The 16312-nt window shown below is 41.0% G+C and overlaps 1 protein-coding gene across 1 annotated transcript in view; it reads right to left on the bottom strand.

Moving 5' to 3' along the window:
• Positions 1–604: 604 nt before the first annotated feature.
• DCLK3 (doublecortin like kinase 3) overlaps positions 605–16312 on the bottom strand; it is a 30242-nt gene continuing 14534 nt past the window's right edge. Inside the window, exons 2-4 of the mRNA XM_077130399.1 lie at positions 4892–5024; positions 2805–2972; positions 605–1191 (exon numbers count right to left, since the gene is read on the bottom strand). Coding sequence (XP_076986514.1) covers positions 1001–1191; positions 2805–2972; positions 4892–5024 — 492 coding nt within the window. The 3' untranslated portion in view covers positions 605–1000. The remainder of the gene's footprint in view (positions 1192–2804; positions 2973–4891; positions 5025–16312) is intronic.

Here is a 16312-nt window from a genome sequence, read left to right as displayed (position 1 = left end):
GTCAGGATTATGTTTTGCTTTCAGCTCCTGCATACTCCCAGAGTCATCTGAAAAGACCAATGTTTCAGTACAGCAATCAAGAATGAAATGTCAGTGAACATTTGTTCTATGCCCTCCACGTGTATGCCCTGCAGCTAGGAATGTGCCTGAACTCTCAAGCTCCTTCAAAACCAGTGTAATCCATTTACTGCATTTCTAACATATTAATGCATTAAATGGTTCCTTCATCATCTGAAAATGTTAACCCAGTCGCAGCCTGAGTGCCTAACATCATGTAGGAAGTAACTCAGGCTTAGGGATAGTCGGGCTGTGAAGCAGCTAAATGGGTACTGAAGGGGTAAGAATGATTTAGTAATTTCTTCTTTCCATTTTCTGACTGTACAAAATTTAATTTTCACTAAGACTGAAACACTAGAGACCAAATCTGTGATTTCTTAATTTCCAGTTTAGTACATCCTAAATAAGCAGATCCTGTCAATTAATCAAGCATGCATCACAACATTCATATTTAGTCACAATGATTTCAGGAGACGTGTTTGAACTTTAATTCCCCAGTTTTCATTACCAGCATGGTAAGACGTAATCAGGAGACAGACCCACTTCAGTCACTCAGAGCATGTTTTATTAACACAAAAGACCACGATTCGTCTTCTTCATCTTGCGAGGGGAGTTCAGACCTTAGGAAGCACCACTCATGTAGAGTATCATGAACTTGATTACAGGAAGAAACAAACCACACCATCATTACCAAAAAAATCCCTCAATGATAACAATTCTTCCCCAAAAAAATGTATTGAAGACTTCAAATATACAAATCTGAAAATATGTTACACATCTTCACATGAGATTCGGCTTCCTTTTTAAAATACACTGAGTGTCTCTCCTAGTCTCAATTCTCCAATAATCTCAAGAAGCCCCTGTCTTTGTTTTTCTCTTAGCTTTCCATCCTTTTCTCATTCTTGAGCAGATTCAGCAGCTGAACTGATGCCTGAGGTGGGAACTAAGATGACACCTCTGGTCCCCTCTGTTGGCCCCGGAAGTGACCCTCGTTGCAGGGGGAGCCCTCCTTCTGCAGGATCACCGAGCTGGTCTTCCCAGCAGTTTCAATCCAGGGGTGCTGAAGGACCTGATGGGCCGTGTAGCGTTTTTTGGGATCTACCACCAGCAACCGGCTCACCAGATCTTTAGCAGCTATTGGAGTGAGAGAAGGGGAAAATGAGATGACTGCAGATGGCTCTGAATTATATGAAATAAATATAATTTATTTATTTCCCATTATAGGAAATAAAACATCCGAGTTAGGAGCATGGGCTAGTTAAAGGCCCTTTTGTATTTTAAAGCAATACTATCCAACTTTCTGCGATGATGGAAATGTTTTATATCTGTGCTATCCACATGTGGCTATTAAATATTTGATAAATGGCTAGTAGGACCAAGGACCTGAATTTTTTATTTTATTTACTTTAATTAGCTTGCTTTTAAAGCTAAATAACCACTTGTGGTTGGCAGCTACCATACTGGACAGCACAACTCTAGAGGATGTTTCTTCATTTCTCTAGTCTCGGGCCAAGACCATTCCTAGCATCCACATCTCCAGGGGCAAGAGAACAAAAAGCAGCCACATACCATATATCTACATATTTTAAAGTTTAAAATTGAACTAACAACTTGTTAGATAAAATATGTTCAGTCTTCTGAGTTGATAAATATGTCTTCGTCTTGACAAAACTGAAAATACAATGTAAAAGAATCAAAGTAGAAAATAGCAAAAAATCAAAATTAATTTCATTTTCTGTGCAAACCCATGACTGGTACTAGCGCAATCTGATGACAACTGCTGAGGCAGATGGGAGGCAGAGAGAAGAGAAGATTTCTCCCCAGGTTGAAAAATCTCCCCTAGACTCTCCCAGGCTGGTTCACTGAGCCTCCTCTTCCAAAATTCAAAAAACCCACAGGAAAAATACCCACTTTTTCTTTAACCCTATTGGGGATTGCGTCATGCATCTCCCACTTGGGACCAGTTGCTCACCCACCACCCCTACCCCTAAACACACTGTCCACCACCTCTTGAGCACAAAGGCCACAAGTTCTCTCTTATACCCGCAGTTCAAGATAGGCAAATTCTTCTCATAAAGTGCCCACCAGATCCCCCACCCCTACTGTCATCATTTCTTCAAGGTCCCCAAAGGACTCAGAGGCTAGAAGGACATGTTTAAATTTGAGAATTCTCAGACCCACATGTATGGGTTTGGACAACTGGATAGACCAGCCAGCATGTCCAAGCTCTCTCTTTGTCAACCACCCACCCACCAGCCACTGCAACAGTCGCTCCTTGCCACCATTTAGGACAGTAAGACATGGCTGAGAAGAGAGGTCACATAGACCTTGGAGATGTGCTTGGGCTGTTTGGGCAGGAAATTCTGGAGTCCTGGAGAGGCAGTTGAGAATGGGGGGTGGGCAGGCTTTGGAAGGCACTTCCCCTTGACCCCACTTCTGAAGGAAGGCTTATAGATAGAGCAGGGACCTCCAAAATCCACCCATGCCCAGTCTAAGGAACAGTGTTGCAAAGAACTTTCTAAAATGATTTTTAGTCCAATTCCCAAGTTGCCACTGCCTTGATCAGCTCAAGACCCTCACTTTACCTGCAGCTAGCCACCTGGCTCCCTACCTTATTTAAAGAGGAAAAATGAAACTTTTCCCTTCTCTCATCTCCCAACCCCAAATGAGGAGACAGAAGCTAGAGATGGGGGGCATTTCAAAAACTGCACTCCCTCCCTGCTTGCTGTGGAAGCCCTAAATCTCACCATCAGAGATATTGTCCCAGTAGGGGGCAAGGAACTCGAAGTGGCCCAGCTGGATGATGTTAAAGAGCTCGTCCTGGTCCCTCTCCGGGCTGCGGAAGGGAGGGAAGCCACACAATAGGATGTAGAGGATCACGCCTGCGGCCCACATGTCCACCTCCAGCCCATAACCTATGCAATGGAGACAGAAGCAACAAATGAGACAAGGACCAAGCTGAGTATACTGTACTGAGATCAACAGTGGAGAATCTCAGCTCTGGGTCACAGAGAACCTCAGCTCTCCATAAACAAGGGCCACTTCCAAACACATAAGTGGGCTTTACTGCCCAATCACACCTTCCCTTGGCTGCCAACCTTTACAAGCATGGGGTCTATACCAATGTTACTCGAGGGTTGGTCCACAGACCACTGCCACTTTGTGGTTCATTATTGCTGGTCTGTGATAAAATAAGCTCAGAAATTGAGAGCAAGTATTCAGAAAGTCTTAAGACAATTTGACATGTCACAGCATCCAATCGCATGATCAATGGACCCATCTTGTTGAACAGGGTATGGATCAGCTCAGGCATTGTCAAATCTGTGTGGTGAGCTGCATGTGGCAGGAACTTTGTCCTAGTCATATGCAGCGGGACCACATACTGACCATGGTATACCAGAATTTTAAAACCTGGCCCTTCGTAGAGATAGTTTAAGAAGCCCTGGTCTCTATCAGCAGTCTTCACTTCTCCTCCATCCATTGCTATCTCTCTCATTTTGAAAACATAATTTACTGGCGTTTTTAAGATTTTAGAAAGTCTGATGTTTACTAGCTCTATACACAAATATACATTTATACTTTCTTTAGCAAAATTAGGATCATATAGTATATGTACTATATGTCATTCACTTAATATTATATCATAGCATTTCACGTGTAAAAAATATTCTTCAAAAGCAGTATTTCTAAAGGCTGTTAGTATTCCCTTTACATAATGAATCAATCCCCTATTTAAAAAACCCTATCCCCATCTTCCAAAGGAGTGTTGTCCAATGCCCTATTTAAAATTAGTGCTACAACCAAGATTTTGGTTTCTCTAAGAGTTCCTATTGATTATTTGCTTTCTTTCTTCTCTTATCCAGTTCATCAACGTCTCCATTGAAATATCTTATGGTCCCTCTATATTCTTTTGAGGGTCTCATCATCACCACATTAAAATAAGTACTATGTTTTCTCTATCAAATCCAAACTCGTCTCCCAGCCTTCCCATTTGTGGTAATCTAGCCTCAACCTATCCAACCAACCGTACTTTCCTCTGCTGCATGGAGCCTAGTATTCTCAAGGTCTCTACTGCCCAACCTTCTTGCACATGCTAAGCTCCCCCTCATTTCCGCTTCCCTATTGCTTCTACTCCCAGGAAATTATCCCTCCCCTCTTGCTACCACCATCCCAACAACCCACCCAGAACCTTCCCATATTCCTAGGCTAGGAAAACTGATTTCCCTTGAAGTACCATGGTAGCAGACATTCATTCATATATATTTGGAACAATATAATAATAGTGATTTCCTTTTAATATACTTTACAGAGTATGTCACTAATTCATTGGGTCCACACACAACACATAAACAAGTAAGAAATAGTTTTATGTGGGAAATAAGATCCCATTTTTCCTTTAAATGCAAGGTTGGTGAAAACTGAAACGTTTTAAACAAATTATCATAATGACTACTTCAATTCTCTCCCACTGGAGGTGGCTTCAATTAGTGATACTAATGGCCTTGTTTGCTTGAGTTCTTCCCTCACCTCTCCCCCAATTCTCCATTATCTTGCATCTCATTCTCCTGCTAACACACAGAAACACACATTCAAACACACACATACACACACACACTCCTTCATAATAAGTGCAGCGCCAATGACGAAAAAGTTCTAATGTTTTGGTAAAGGAAGCATACTTGAGTATTTTCACTAAAGTTCAAGCCAAACCCTTCGTATTAACTCTGAGATTTTTGACTGCTCCATATTGAAAAATACAAAATATAAAATATTAAGCTTGAAACACCTGTTGCGAAATGAGCTAGAGTCCCACAGAACAACATGTAGCACTTACCTTTCTCAGAAAGAATTTCGGGAGCTACATAAGTCGGAGTCCCACACACGGTAAAAATGGGTCGCATCACGTGCTTTGCAAGGCCAAAATCAGCCAGCTTCAAGGTGATAGATTTGTCCTCATTTCGGTGGACCTATAAAGAAACAAAATCCCCAAATCCCCCAAACTGTGATGAGAACAGAGAAGGAAAGCTAGTGGCACAATAAACATGCAAGGTCAGGATAAGCAAATAAGCCACAGAATATTACAGTTTAGCCCTATGCTGACAAATCTAACTGGTTCTCTGTGACAGGGACTCATAGTTTCACCTAAAGAACCAATGGGTTAGATTTACTGTGTCATGTCATACAGTAGCTATTTAGATCATTTAAATTTAAATGTATTTAGATTAGTTTAAATTTCAAATTCATTTCCTCCGATGCTCTAGGTACATTTCAAGTGCTCAATAGCTACATGGGATTAGTGGCTTCTATACTGGACAACACTGATAGATAACATCTCCATCACTGAAGAAAAGTTTTATCGGACAGCACTGAGTTAGATAAGGGTCAATAACCTCTGAGCTAGGCTAAATAGCTACATGGGATTAGTGGCTTCCATACTGGACAACACTGATAGATAATATCTCCATCACTGAAGAAAAGTTTTATTGGACAGCACTGAGTTAGATAAGGGTCAATAACCTCTGAGCTAGGCTAACTTCAGTGCAATCTAGAAAATACCTGTGTGTAATGCACAGGCTAGGAAAAGGAAAAAAAGAAGGGAAAAGGAACTGAGAATTACAATGAAGAGAAAGAAATACACAACTACTCAGTGGAGGGATGTTAAATACTGTACTTTAATTGGAGCATGAAGGTGGGGGATTAAGAATCAAACAGGTCAGGAATTATTGAATAATTCCAACTGCAAGAGTTGCATAGTCTTGGACAAATTTATTTAATCCTCTGAGACTTCATTTCTTCATTTGTAAAAAAAAGGGGGGGTGGGGTTGATGACTACCAGCAGACAGGCTTATGTTATAACAGAGATAACATTTTAAAATAGTAACACTTTCAGTGTGCAACAAAAGAGTACAAGATAAGCAAGCAAACAGGAAATGATGGTTCATCCAAAAGAAGTGGATAAAATACAGAAAACACCCATGAAGAAGACAAGAATGTGGACATAAACAAAACTTTTAAAAAATTATCTTAAAAATGTTTAAGGAAGGGGTAAGGGCTATGGGATGTATGAGTTTTTTCTTTTTTCATTTCATTTCTTTTTTTGGAGTGATGCAAATGTTCTAAAAACTGCTCATTATGAGGAATACACAACTAAGTGATGATATTATGAGCCACTGATTGTACACTACGTATGGACTATATGTGTGTGAAGATCTGTCAATAAAAATATTTTTTTTAAATGCTTAAGGAGATAAAGGAAAGTTCAGAGAAGGAACTGCAGGATATCAGTAAAATAATAAATGAACAAGGGAGACTAAGAGATAGAAATTTTTAAAAAGGAACAAAACAGAACAACTGGAGATGAGGACCATAAAAACTGAATTGAAAAATGCCCAAAAAGGTTTCAAGAGCAGATTGGACCTGGCAGAAGAAAGAATCAGTGAATCTGAATAAAAGATACCTGAAATGAGTCAGGCGAAGAGCCAGAAATAAAAAAGAAATATTAAAAGTGAAAATAGCCTAAGACAGCTATGGGACACCATCCAGTGCAACTATATATATATATATATATATATATATATTATGGGAGTCCAGAAGGAGAAGAAAGAGAGAAAGGGAAAGAAGGAAAGGTCAAAAAATTAATGAGGAAGAACCTCCCCAACTTAGCAAAATACATGAATATGCTCATCCAAGAAGTTCAAAGAACACCAAACAAGATAAACATGAAGAAAAACACACTCCATTATACTTCAATTACACTAGCAAATGCAAAAGACATGGACAGAGTTCTGAAAGCTGCAAGAGAAAAGCAGTGTGTTAATATATGGGAATCCCAATAAGACTGAAGTCCAATTTCTCACAGAAACAATGGAGGCAAGAATTCAGTGGGTTGAAAATCTTAAAGTGCTGAAGGAAAACAACTATCAGCTAAGAATTTTTTAACCAGTGAGACTCTCTTCATAAATAAGGGAGAAATTAAGACATTGAAAGATAAACAAAAGCTGAGGGAGTACATCACCACCAGACCTGCCCTACAAGCAATGCTAAAGGGAGTTCTTCAAACCAAAATAAAAGGAGACTAAAAGGTGGTTCAGGGCAGCATAAAGAAATAAAGTTCTGTGTAAAAGGTAACCATTTAAATGCCAATATTATTATATTATAACACACTATCAGAATGAAAGAACAAAATAACATGATAATCTCAACTGATGCAGAAAAGGCATTTGACAAAATGCAGCACCCTTTTTTGATAAAAACACTTAGAACAGTACAAATAAAAGGAAACTTCCTTAACGTGATAAAGGGCATATATTTAAAGTCCATAGCTAACATCTTGCTTAATGGTGAAAGACTGAAAGCTGTCCCTATAGGATCAGGAACAAGACAAAGAGGCCCACTGTCACCACTGTTATTCAACATTGTACTTGCCAGAGCAATTAAGCAAGAAAAAGAAATAAAAAGCATCTAAATTGCAAAGGAAGAAGTAAAACTTTCCCTATTTGCAGATGATACTATCTTATGTATATAAAATCATAAAAAAAAAAAAAGCCAACAAAGCTCCTAGAGCTAATAAATGAATTCAGCAAAGTGGTGGGGTACAAGATCAAAAGTCAGCAGTGTTTCTATTCACAAGGAATGAACAATCATAACAAGAAGTCAAGGAAAAATCCCATTTAAATAGCAATTAAAGAATAAAATATCGGGCAGTGCAATGATGATTCAGTGGCAGAATTCTCAACTACCATGCCAGAGACCCGAGTTTGATTCCTGGTGCCTGCCCATGCAAAAAATAATAATAAATAAATAAATAAAAAGAATCAAATATATAGGAATAAAACTAATGAAGGATATAAAGGACTTGTACACAGAAAACCACAAAACATTGGTAAAAGAAATTAAAGAATAAATAAATAAATGGAAGGATAGTCCCTGCTCATGGATTGGAAGACTAAATAGCATTATGTCAATACTACCTGTTTTAGTTTCCTAAGGCTGCCAGAACACAATACACCAGAGATGGATGGCTTTTATAAAGGGGATTTATTTAGTTATAAATTTACAGTTCCTTAGAGGAAAGGCAGCTGGCTTTCCTACCGGTTTTTCTGTCACATGGAAAGCACATGACAACATCTGCTGGCCTTCCCTCCCAGCTTCTGGGTCCAAACAGCTTTCCCCAGGGTGATTCCTTTCTGTCTCTCCAAACTGGGTCTGTGTCGTCTTTGAGCTTTCTCTCTCTCTCTCTTTCTCCTCTCCTGACTCCTCCTTTTAAGCTTCCAGCTAATTAAATTAAACATCACTCACTGCGGAAGGCACTCCCTTTAGTTGACTGCAGATGTAATCAGTCATAGATGAATTTCATAAGCTGATAATTCAAGTCCACAGCAACAGAACAACTGGGCACCATTATCTGGCCAGGTTGACACCTAAACCTAACTACTACATTACCAAAGCAACTTATTGATCCAGTGTGATCCTAATCAAAATTCCAATAACTTTCTTTGCAGAAAGTTGTTTCCATTTACATGAGAGTGTATGGGGTCCTGAGTGACTCAAGTCATTCTGAAAAAGAAGAATGAAATTGGAGGACCTACACTTCCCAGTCCTAAAACCTATTGCAAAGCCACAGTAATCAAACTGCATGGAACTAGGACAAGGGCAGACACATAGATCAATGTAATAGAATTGAGAGTCCAGAAATCAAACCTCACATTTATAGGCATCTGACTTCTGACAAGGTGGCAAAGACTACTCAATTGGGAGTCTCCTCAACAGTGTGAGAAAACTGGATCCCATTCACAAAAAAAAAACAACAAAAAAACAGGAGGATACCTTCCACCACATAAAAATCTGTTGCAAATGGATCAAAAACTTAAATTTAAGAGTCAGAACTATCAAACTCCTAGAAGAAGACTCAGGAAAGCATCTATAGGACCTAGAGTTAGGCAATGGTTTCTTAAACTTTACCAACAGCACAAGCAACAAAAGAAAAAATAGATAAATGGAACTTCATCAAAATAAAACACGGGGCGGACCACGGTGGCTCAGCAGGCAGAGTTTTCTCCTGCCATGCTGGAGACCCGGGTTCGATTCCCAGCACCTGCCCATGGAAAAAACTAAAATAAAATAAAATAAAATACATTTGTTCCTCTTATAATTTTATCATGAAATTAAAAAAAAAACCTATACCATTAGAAAAAATATTTGGAAACCACATATGCAACAAAGGATTAATATTCAGTATATATTAGAAATCTCAATTTTAAAACGGACAAAAGACTTGAACAGACATCTCTCCAAAGAAGATATACAAATGGCCAGAAAGCACATGAAAAGATGTTCAACATCACTAGCCATCAGGGAAATGCAAATCAAAACCACAATGAGATACATTTCAAACCCACTAGAATGGCTACTATTAAAATGGAAAATAAGAAGTTCTTGGAGAGGATGCAGAGAAACAGAAATATTCATTGCTGGTAGCAATGTAAAATGGGGCAGCCACTGTGAAAGACAGTTTGGTAGTTCCTCAGAAAGCTAAGTATAAAAATACCATATGGCCCAGCAATCCCACTTTTAGATATATACCCCCAAAAGAACTGAAAGCAAGGACTTGAACAGATATTTTCACAACGATGTTCATAGCATTATTCACAATTGCCAAAAGATGGAAGCAACTTGTGCCTATCAACCAAGGAATGGATAAATAAAATGTGGTGTATATATAAAATGGAATATTATTCAGCAATAAAGAGGAATGGAATCCTGATACATGGAACAACACGGCTGAGCCTTGCAGACATTATGTTACGTGAAATAAGCCAGAAACAAAAGACAAATATTGGATGATAACACTGCTTCAAAACAATTAGAATAAGCAAGCTCACAGAGTCAGAATCTAGAATATAGGTGTGCTGGTTTGAATCTGTTATGTATCCCAGAAAAGCCAAGTTCTTTAATCCTCACTCAATATTGCTAACTGGGAGCTTTCTGATTTGTTTCTATGCAGATATGTCTCCACCCATTCAAGGTGGGGTTGCTTACTGGAGCCCTTTAAGAAGGAATCATTTTGGGAAAAGCTTTAGAGTCACCAGAACCGACAGAGCTAACAGAACAGACAGAGCCCCAGGGAAGCCAATGAAGAAGCCTGAAGAGAGAGCCAGCAGATGTCACCATGTATCTTTCCAGTTGAGAGAGAAACCCCGAATCTCATCGGCCTTCTTGAACCAAGGTATCTTTCCATGGATGCCTTAATTTGGACACTCTTATAGACTTGCCTTAATTTGGACATTTTCATGGCCTTCAAACTGTAAACTTGCAACTTAATAAATTCGCCTTTTTAAAAGCTGTTCCATTTCAGGTATACCGCATTCTGGCAATATGTAAACTAGAACAGATCTTGGTACCGAAGAAGTGGGGTGCTGCTGCAGTTTGCAAATACCAAACATGTTGAAATGGCTTTTTAAATGGATAAGGGGAACATTCTAGTGGAGTTGTGAGAAGCTTGACAGAAAAGGCCTAGAATGCTTTGAAGAGACTGTTGGTAGAAATGTGGACTCTAAAGATACCTCTGATGAGGCTTTGGACAAAAATGAGCATGTCGCCAGGTCAGAAACTGGGATTATTTTATGGAATCTATGCTTTCTAGTGACAAAACTAGTAGAGATACACAGAGAGGGGGAAAGCATTCTAAAATACTGAAATTGATATGTGAAATATTTCAACTATCCAGTGCAGCAGTTGAGGGACCAGCCAGTCTGGCCGAGCCACATCTCGGAGTCCAAAGTGAAAGGGGAAATGGTATATGCCTTTGTTATTTACTTTATTGTTTAATTTTTCCTGCAAAAATTACGTTGTTGAAAAAGTGTTGAAGAGTTTACAAGTACGGGTAATGCAACTCCCAATATTAATATTACATGTTATTTACCCCAAATTCCATCATTCATAATAATTTTACTTTCATGGCTTTAATAAAAGCAAACTTTTGAGTAAATTAAAAAAAAAAATGAGCATGTCAAAGGAAGACATTCTTTGCTGATGGAAGGCAGAATTTGAGAGTGATAAACTTTAATGGAAGTTTCATTACACCAAGAATTAAGGCATCAAAGACACCAAAGAGTTTTGATGGCATCTTATTTCCTGTGATGTAGGATGCTAAGCACATGGGGGCAATATCTGCCCTGTGTCCAACTCTCCTGCTGAAGCAGCCCTGGAGCTTGAGCCAGCCCTGCTTTCCAGCAATAAAGGGCAGCTGCACCTGGCATCTGGGTCTTTGCAGGCCTGGAAGGTGCCTGGCTACATACCAGGAAGGTGTTCTGAATCCTTCCAAAGGCCTTGCCTTCCAACCACCCCTCTTACCTCATTTGGAACCCCGGGCAAGTTTTTCTTTGTGCTCTAACAGAACCCAAGAAAGCAGGCCAGTGCCATCTGTAAACAGAGAGCTTGGGAGAAAAGATTCTCAGATGTGACATTTTTTCCTCCCTCAGTGTTTTGGGCAGCTAGTCCAAAAAGATGTAGTCACATCCTGCCTGGCACCTTTCCTCCTAACATAAAGGACAAAGCAAAGGGTTTCCAAGGGGTCCCAGGCCCAGAAGGCCATTCCTCTATAAGAGGGCAGAAAGAATAGTTTCAGCCAAGATCCTAACTTTGGCCCAGAGGTTAATCAGCCAGGCCAAGTGGCACTATTAGTGGCAGATCAGGGAACAGAGCCCAAGCCTCTCAGCTTCAGGTCACAGTCTTTTCACCCCACCCACTGACTATCCTGCTGCAGCAAATATGGGAGGAGCATACTGTAGGACAGAAATGATCTCCCCATTAATAAACCAATTCCCAAGCCACAGTCTAGTGAATGTGCCCACAGGCCTGAAGTGACTAATGTAGAAACATAAAGAAACTGGACTGGGTCTGGTCCCTCTCCTCCAGCATCACTCCCACACCACTTGGTCACCCTGGGCCTTTTTGTCTTTGGAATGGAGGAGGGTGTGGGAGAGACGGATGACCAGGTTAGGAGTCAAGGTGGAGTGGTGGGGTGGAGGGGTGGATGGGAGGGAGGGGATAACGCGACATGGCACAGAAGCTACAGCCCTTCCTCGCTATCCCTCCTTGCCATGTGTCTCTTGAGGCCCAAAGAGCCAAGCAGTGCTCTGGGGATCTTGGCCTACCCAGTAGAAACACCTCTGAGAACACTGCCAACCTTCCACTTGGAGGGACCCCTCTGGGACCCTGCACTGCCAGAAGGATTGGGGGCAAAAGCACCTTTTCTAATAACAACATGATGAAACTCAGGGCTGGCAATGCCGTGGTTCTGCCCCCTGCCAGTGGAGGCCCCTGAATCATTTGCTCCTCATCCTTGGAAGCCTGGGGAGATTCTGAATGAGACCAACTCACCTTCTGCAACTGAAATAACTCTTTGCTGGAAGATTCAGAATCAGGTACTAGATTTAAGCACAGATTCTGGAGCCAGACTACCAAGGTTCAAATTCCAGCTTACCACTGACTATGTAACTGGTCAAGTAACTTGCCCTCTCTGTGCCTCTATTTCCTCATCTGTATAATGGGGATGTGAGTGACCCACCTTGTAGGGTGATTATGAGGATTAAGTGAATTAATGTTGGTAAGGTGTCAGAACAGTGCCTGACACCCAAGAAGCACTACTTAAGTATTGGATTTTTAACCTCCATAACAGTTCACCTCTGAAGAACAGGACCAACTTCAGACAAAAAGAGAAGTACAGGAAGTTGGCTTTTGATAGTCTTCTCCCTCTCAGGATCTCCTTGTCCAAGTCAAAGGCTCCAGGTCCTGCACCCAGATATCAGAGGCCCCCACTCAGGCATGGGCCCTGGTTCATCCGTTTCCCCAAACTCTTCACTACCCAGGGTCTCATCATACAAGCTGATTGTTCAGGCCACAGGTAAACAGAGTGGTTAACTACACCACCACGGGAAAAATACTAGAATAAGCCTGAGCGATCTCATCCAGGTAATACTGGTGATGCCACCAGAGTTATAAGAGAAATGATCAACCTGCCTGCAGGCACACGCTCTCATCCTCACACCTCTACAGGAAGGGAGGGCAAAGGGTCCCAGTGCTCCTACCAGCACTTAGGGGAGGAGCTACGGGGGGGGGGGCGGAATAGGCGGCACTCTGGTTCCCTGGGCCCATCAGAATCCTGGGCCCTCCCAGAAATGCAGGGCTGGGCGCCCATTCCTATGGTGCCCCCAGCAACGACTGAGTTCTCTGCATTCACTTTGGTTCTTGTCAGTGTGTTCACATCTTAATTTCTGAGTCTGAGTCACTGCCAGGCAATCTCATTGATGTCGACATAATTAACCTAACCGAATGGAAAGTCATAGATTTAGAACCACAACGCAATCCTGCTTTCATCTGCATATCAAGACAGACAACAACCCGAAAGAGGACAACATGGGCAGTCATCAGAATAATTTAAGCTAGAAAATCTAATTCGAAAAGAAAGGGGGAAAAAATAGTGGGGTGCCTAGAGATTCCAGATGGATCATCTACATTAATCCCATTTGCTGGGTAATTGTTGCAAAAATATGTCCATCACCAATATTTGTAAATGTTCCCCACCAAATGATTGGCATTAAAAGCACTTGGCTGATTTAATACGCCAAAATAAAATATGTGTTTCTGTTTGAAACAGAAGCTTTCTCTCCCGCATGGAAACCGCCAATTCCAAAAACCTGCAACCACTGAGGTCGTAGTAGATTAAATCTTTTGGAAACTCAGTCTGTTACTTTGAAATTTTACTGTGTTAAATTTCCAGATACTGATGGATACATTTTAGAATGCCAAACCTGTTTTTAAATTATTTTATGGACCTTCCTAGAACATATTATGCCACCTCTTGTTTCCTCTCATTTTATCTATTCTCTTTGAGTCTCAGGATCATCTAAGAAGTGACAACGACAGCACAGGAGCCACAGCAGAACCTGGAGCACAGGAGGTTGAACTTTGAGATTTGCAGAGTCACTTTTCCCTCCAAAGAGTGGCACTTAGTCTGCTGGGGTTTTATAATCCTTCTGTCTCCGGCATTTATCGTCAGGAGTTATTTAACAATCTTCAGTGCTATCAGTGGGACTCAGGCTGCTCTGTTATTTCAACTTAATTACATTTAATGTCATCCACTAATTGCATGAGGTTTTGTTTTGTTTTTTCCAACAGGCACCTCACACTCTCGGTTTCAAAACAGTTTCAATCTAAATCCTTGAAATCTAAATGAGCGACATCCTCCTGGAATAATTCCTGCTTTAGAGCCTATGGGCTTCCGAGACCATCAAATTTAAAACCTCCACCCTAAAAGGAATCTTAACTAAAACATCCTCCTACAAGATTGTCACTGACCTGACTGAAAGCTCAAAATGGATATTTCACACCTGTGCGGCAGTGCATTCCATTTATGGCCAGGTGAACGTGTTGAATCAGAATTCTGCCCCCCACCCCAGGTTTTCTAAATCTGCCCTCTGGGGTGACACTCCAGTCCAGAGGTGGGAAACAAGGACACAATCCCCTAACCATCGAAGGTCCTCCAGCCAACCTTCACATGCCATGGCTTCCTGCCCGTCTCCTCTTGTCCTCATTCCTCTAACGCAGTCCTGGACCACCAGCACCAGCAGCACCTGGGAGCCGGTTAGAGCTCACCGGTCCCACCAGATCCACCGAACCAGATCTGCATTTGCACAAGATCCGGGCTCGCCTATGTGCACAGTGAGGTTCTGGAGGATGCTCAATTCCCTGATGTCTCTTTGGAAGGAGAATGCCCAGGCTGAGCACCACACTCCTCGGGACTCGTACCTCCACTGACCCGGCCTGGGTGTCCATCCAGGCGGCCAATGGCCCAGTGAAGTGTCCCACTTCCATGTCCCTCCTTCAGAAACCCTCCCAGCCCAGGTTTGGTTGGGGGCCCACCCAGCACACTGCACTGCCCCATAGCACACACCCCACATCTCCATTTCGCTATAATGCGGTCTATCTGAACCCACTTTTCCGCATCTTTTTCCTCTGGCGCTCTCTCTTCAGCTGACCAAATGAAAAAGCGTTAGAGATTAATTAACAAGGCAGCACAGTGACTGCTGGTCCATCTGCATCCATCCCCTGCCTTTCCAGCCATGCTGCTTTGAATCCATATTATTTAATAATACGGTGATCCATATTATTTAATAAGCATCCAGATAATATCTGGATGTTCTCAAAGCTTCAAGAGAAATCTTTATTTCTCGGAACAGTTTACAGCCTCCTGTCGTTCAATAGTATATCAATTTTACGTGGTCTTGCTATTTTAATTACTGAACACCAGATGGCAGCAGAGTATGGCCCAAACAGCAGGTTGATACCCTAAGAAAAACTAACTAGTGGGCAAGGTTTATTTATTTTTCCCAACTTCTTAACGGATTTTTTAATGGTTCGTCTGAACTCTTTCCTCCAAGGATCCACTCTCAACTGGCTATGAGGACTGAAAGTATAAAAATCAATGCATACTGAAGTGCTAAAACCGAAAATAATTTAGATTTCAAAGATACTGCAAACCAAAAAAATAACTGAAAAAAAAAAAATGGAAACAAAGCCTTTCCAGAGCATGTCACATGATATGCCCTTGGTGACCAGTCATGCCAGCTTTTTACTACTTAGTTAACATCTCATATTCATTCAATACATACTAATTTGAAGCCTACGGTGAGTCAAGTACACAGTGTTAGGTAGTAGGGATATGGTAGTGAATGAAACAGAGCATTCTCGCTCTTATGGAAACTCTTTTCTATCAATAAACAAAAGACAAATATTTAATGTCAGGTAATTATAAGTGCTATGAAAAAATAAAATGGAATACAGGCTGTTTGGTCGAATACAGTATCACTAACCACATGTAGCTTTTTTTTTTTCAATTTTAAACTTCATATTTTGAAATACTTTCAAACTTAAATTCTAATTACAAAAATAACACTGGGCAGGCAACAGGTGGCAGAATTCTCGCCTGCCATGATGGAGACCAGGGTTTGATTCCCAGACCCTACCCATGCCAAAAATAAATAAATTAATTAATTAACAAATAATAATACCAACCCCATACAGCAAACTCCAACATAACCCTAACTCCCACCCCAGAGACCCAGATCCACCAATTTTAACATTTTGCCACATTTGCCTATCATTCTCTCCATCCATCTATCTACCATTCTTTTATCCATTCATCTGTTTATCAATCCATTTTCTGAACATTTGAGTATATACATCATGTTCCTTG

The sequence above is a fragment of the Tamandua tetradactyla genome, chromosome 15, assembly GCF_023851605.1.
Source record: "Tamandua tetradactyla isolate mTamTet1 chromosome 15, mTamTet1.pri, whole genome shotgun sequence".
Lineage (NCBI taxonomy): Eukaryota > Metazoa > Chordata > Mammalia > Pilosa > Myrmecophagidae > Tamandua > Tamandua tetradactyla.
The sequence above is the reverse complement of the archived record's forward strand: the minus strand, read 5'-3'. Positions and strand labels throughout refer to the sequence as shown.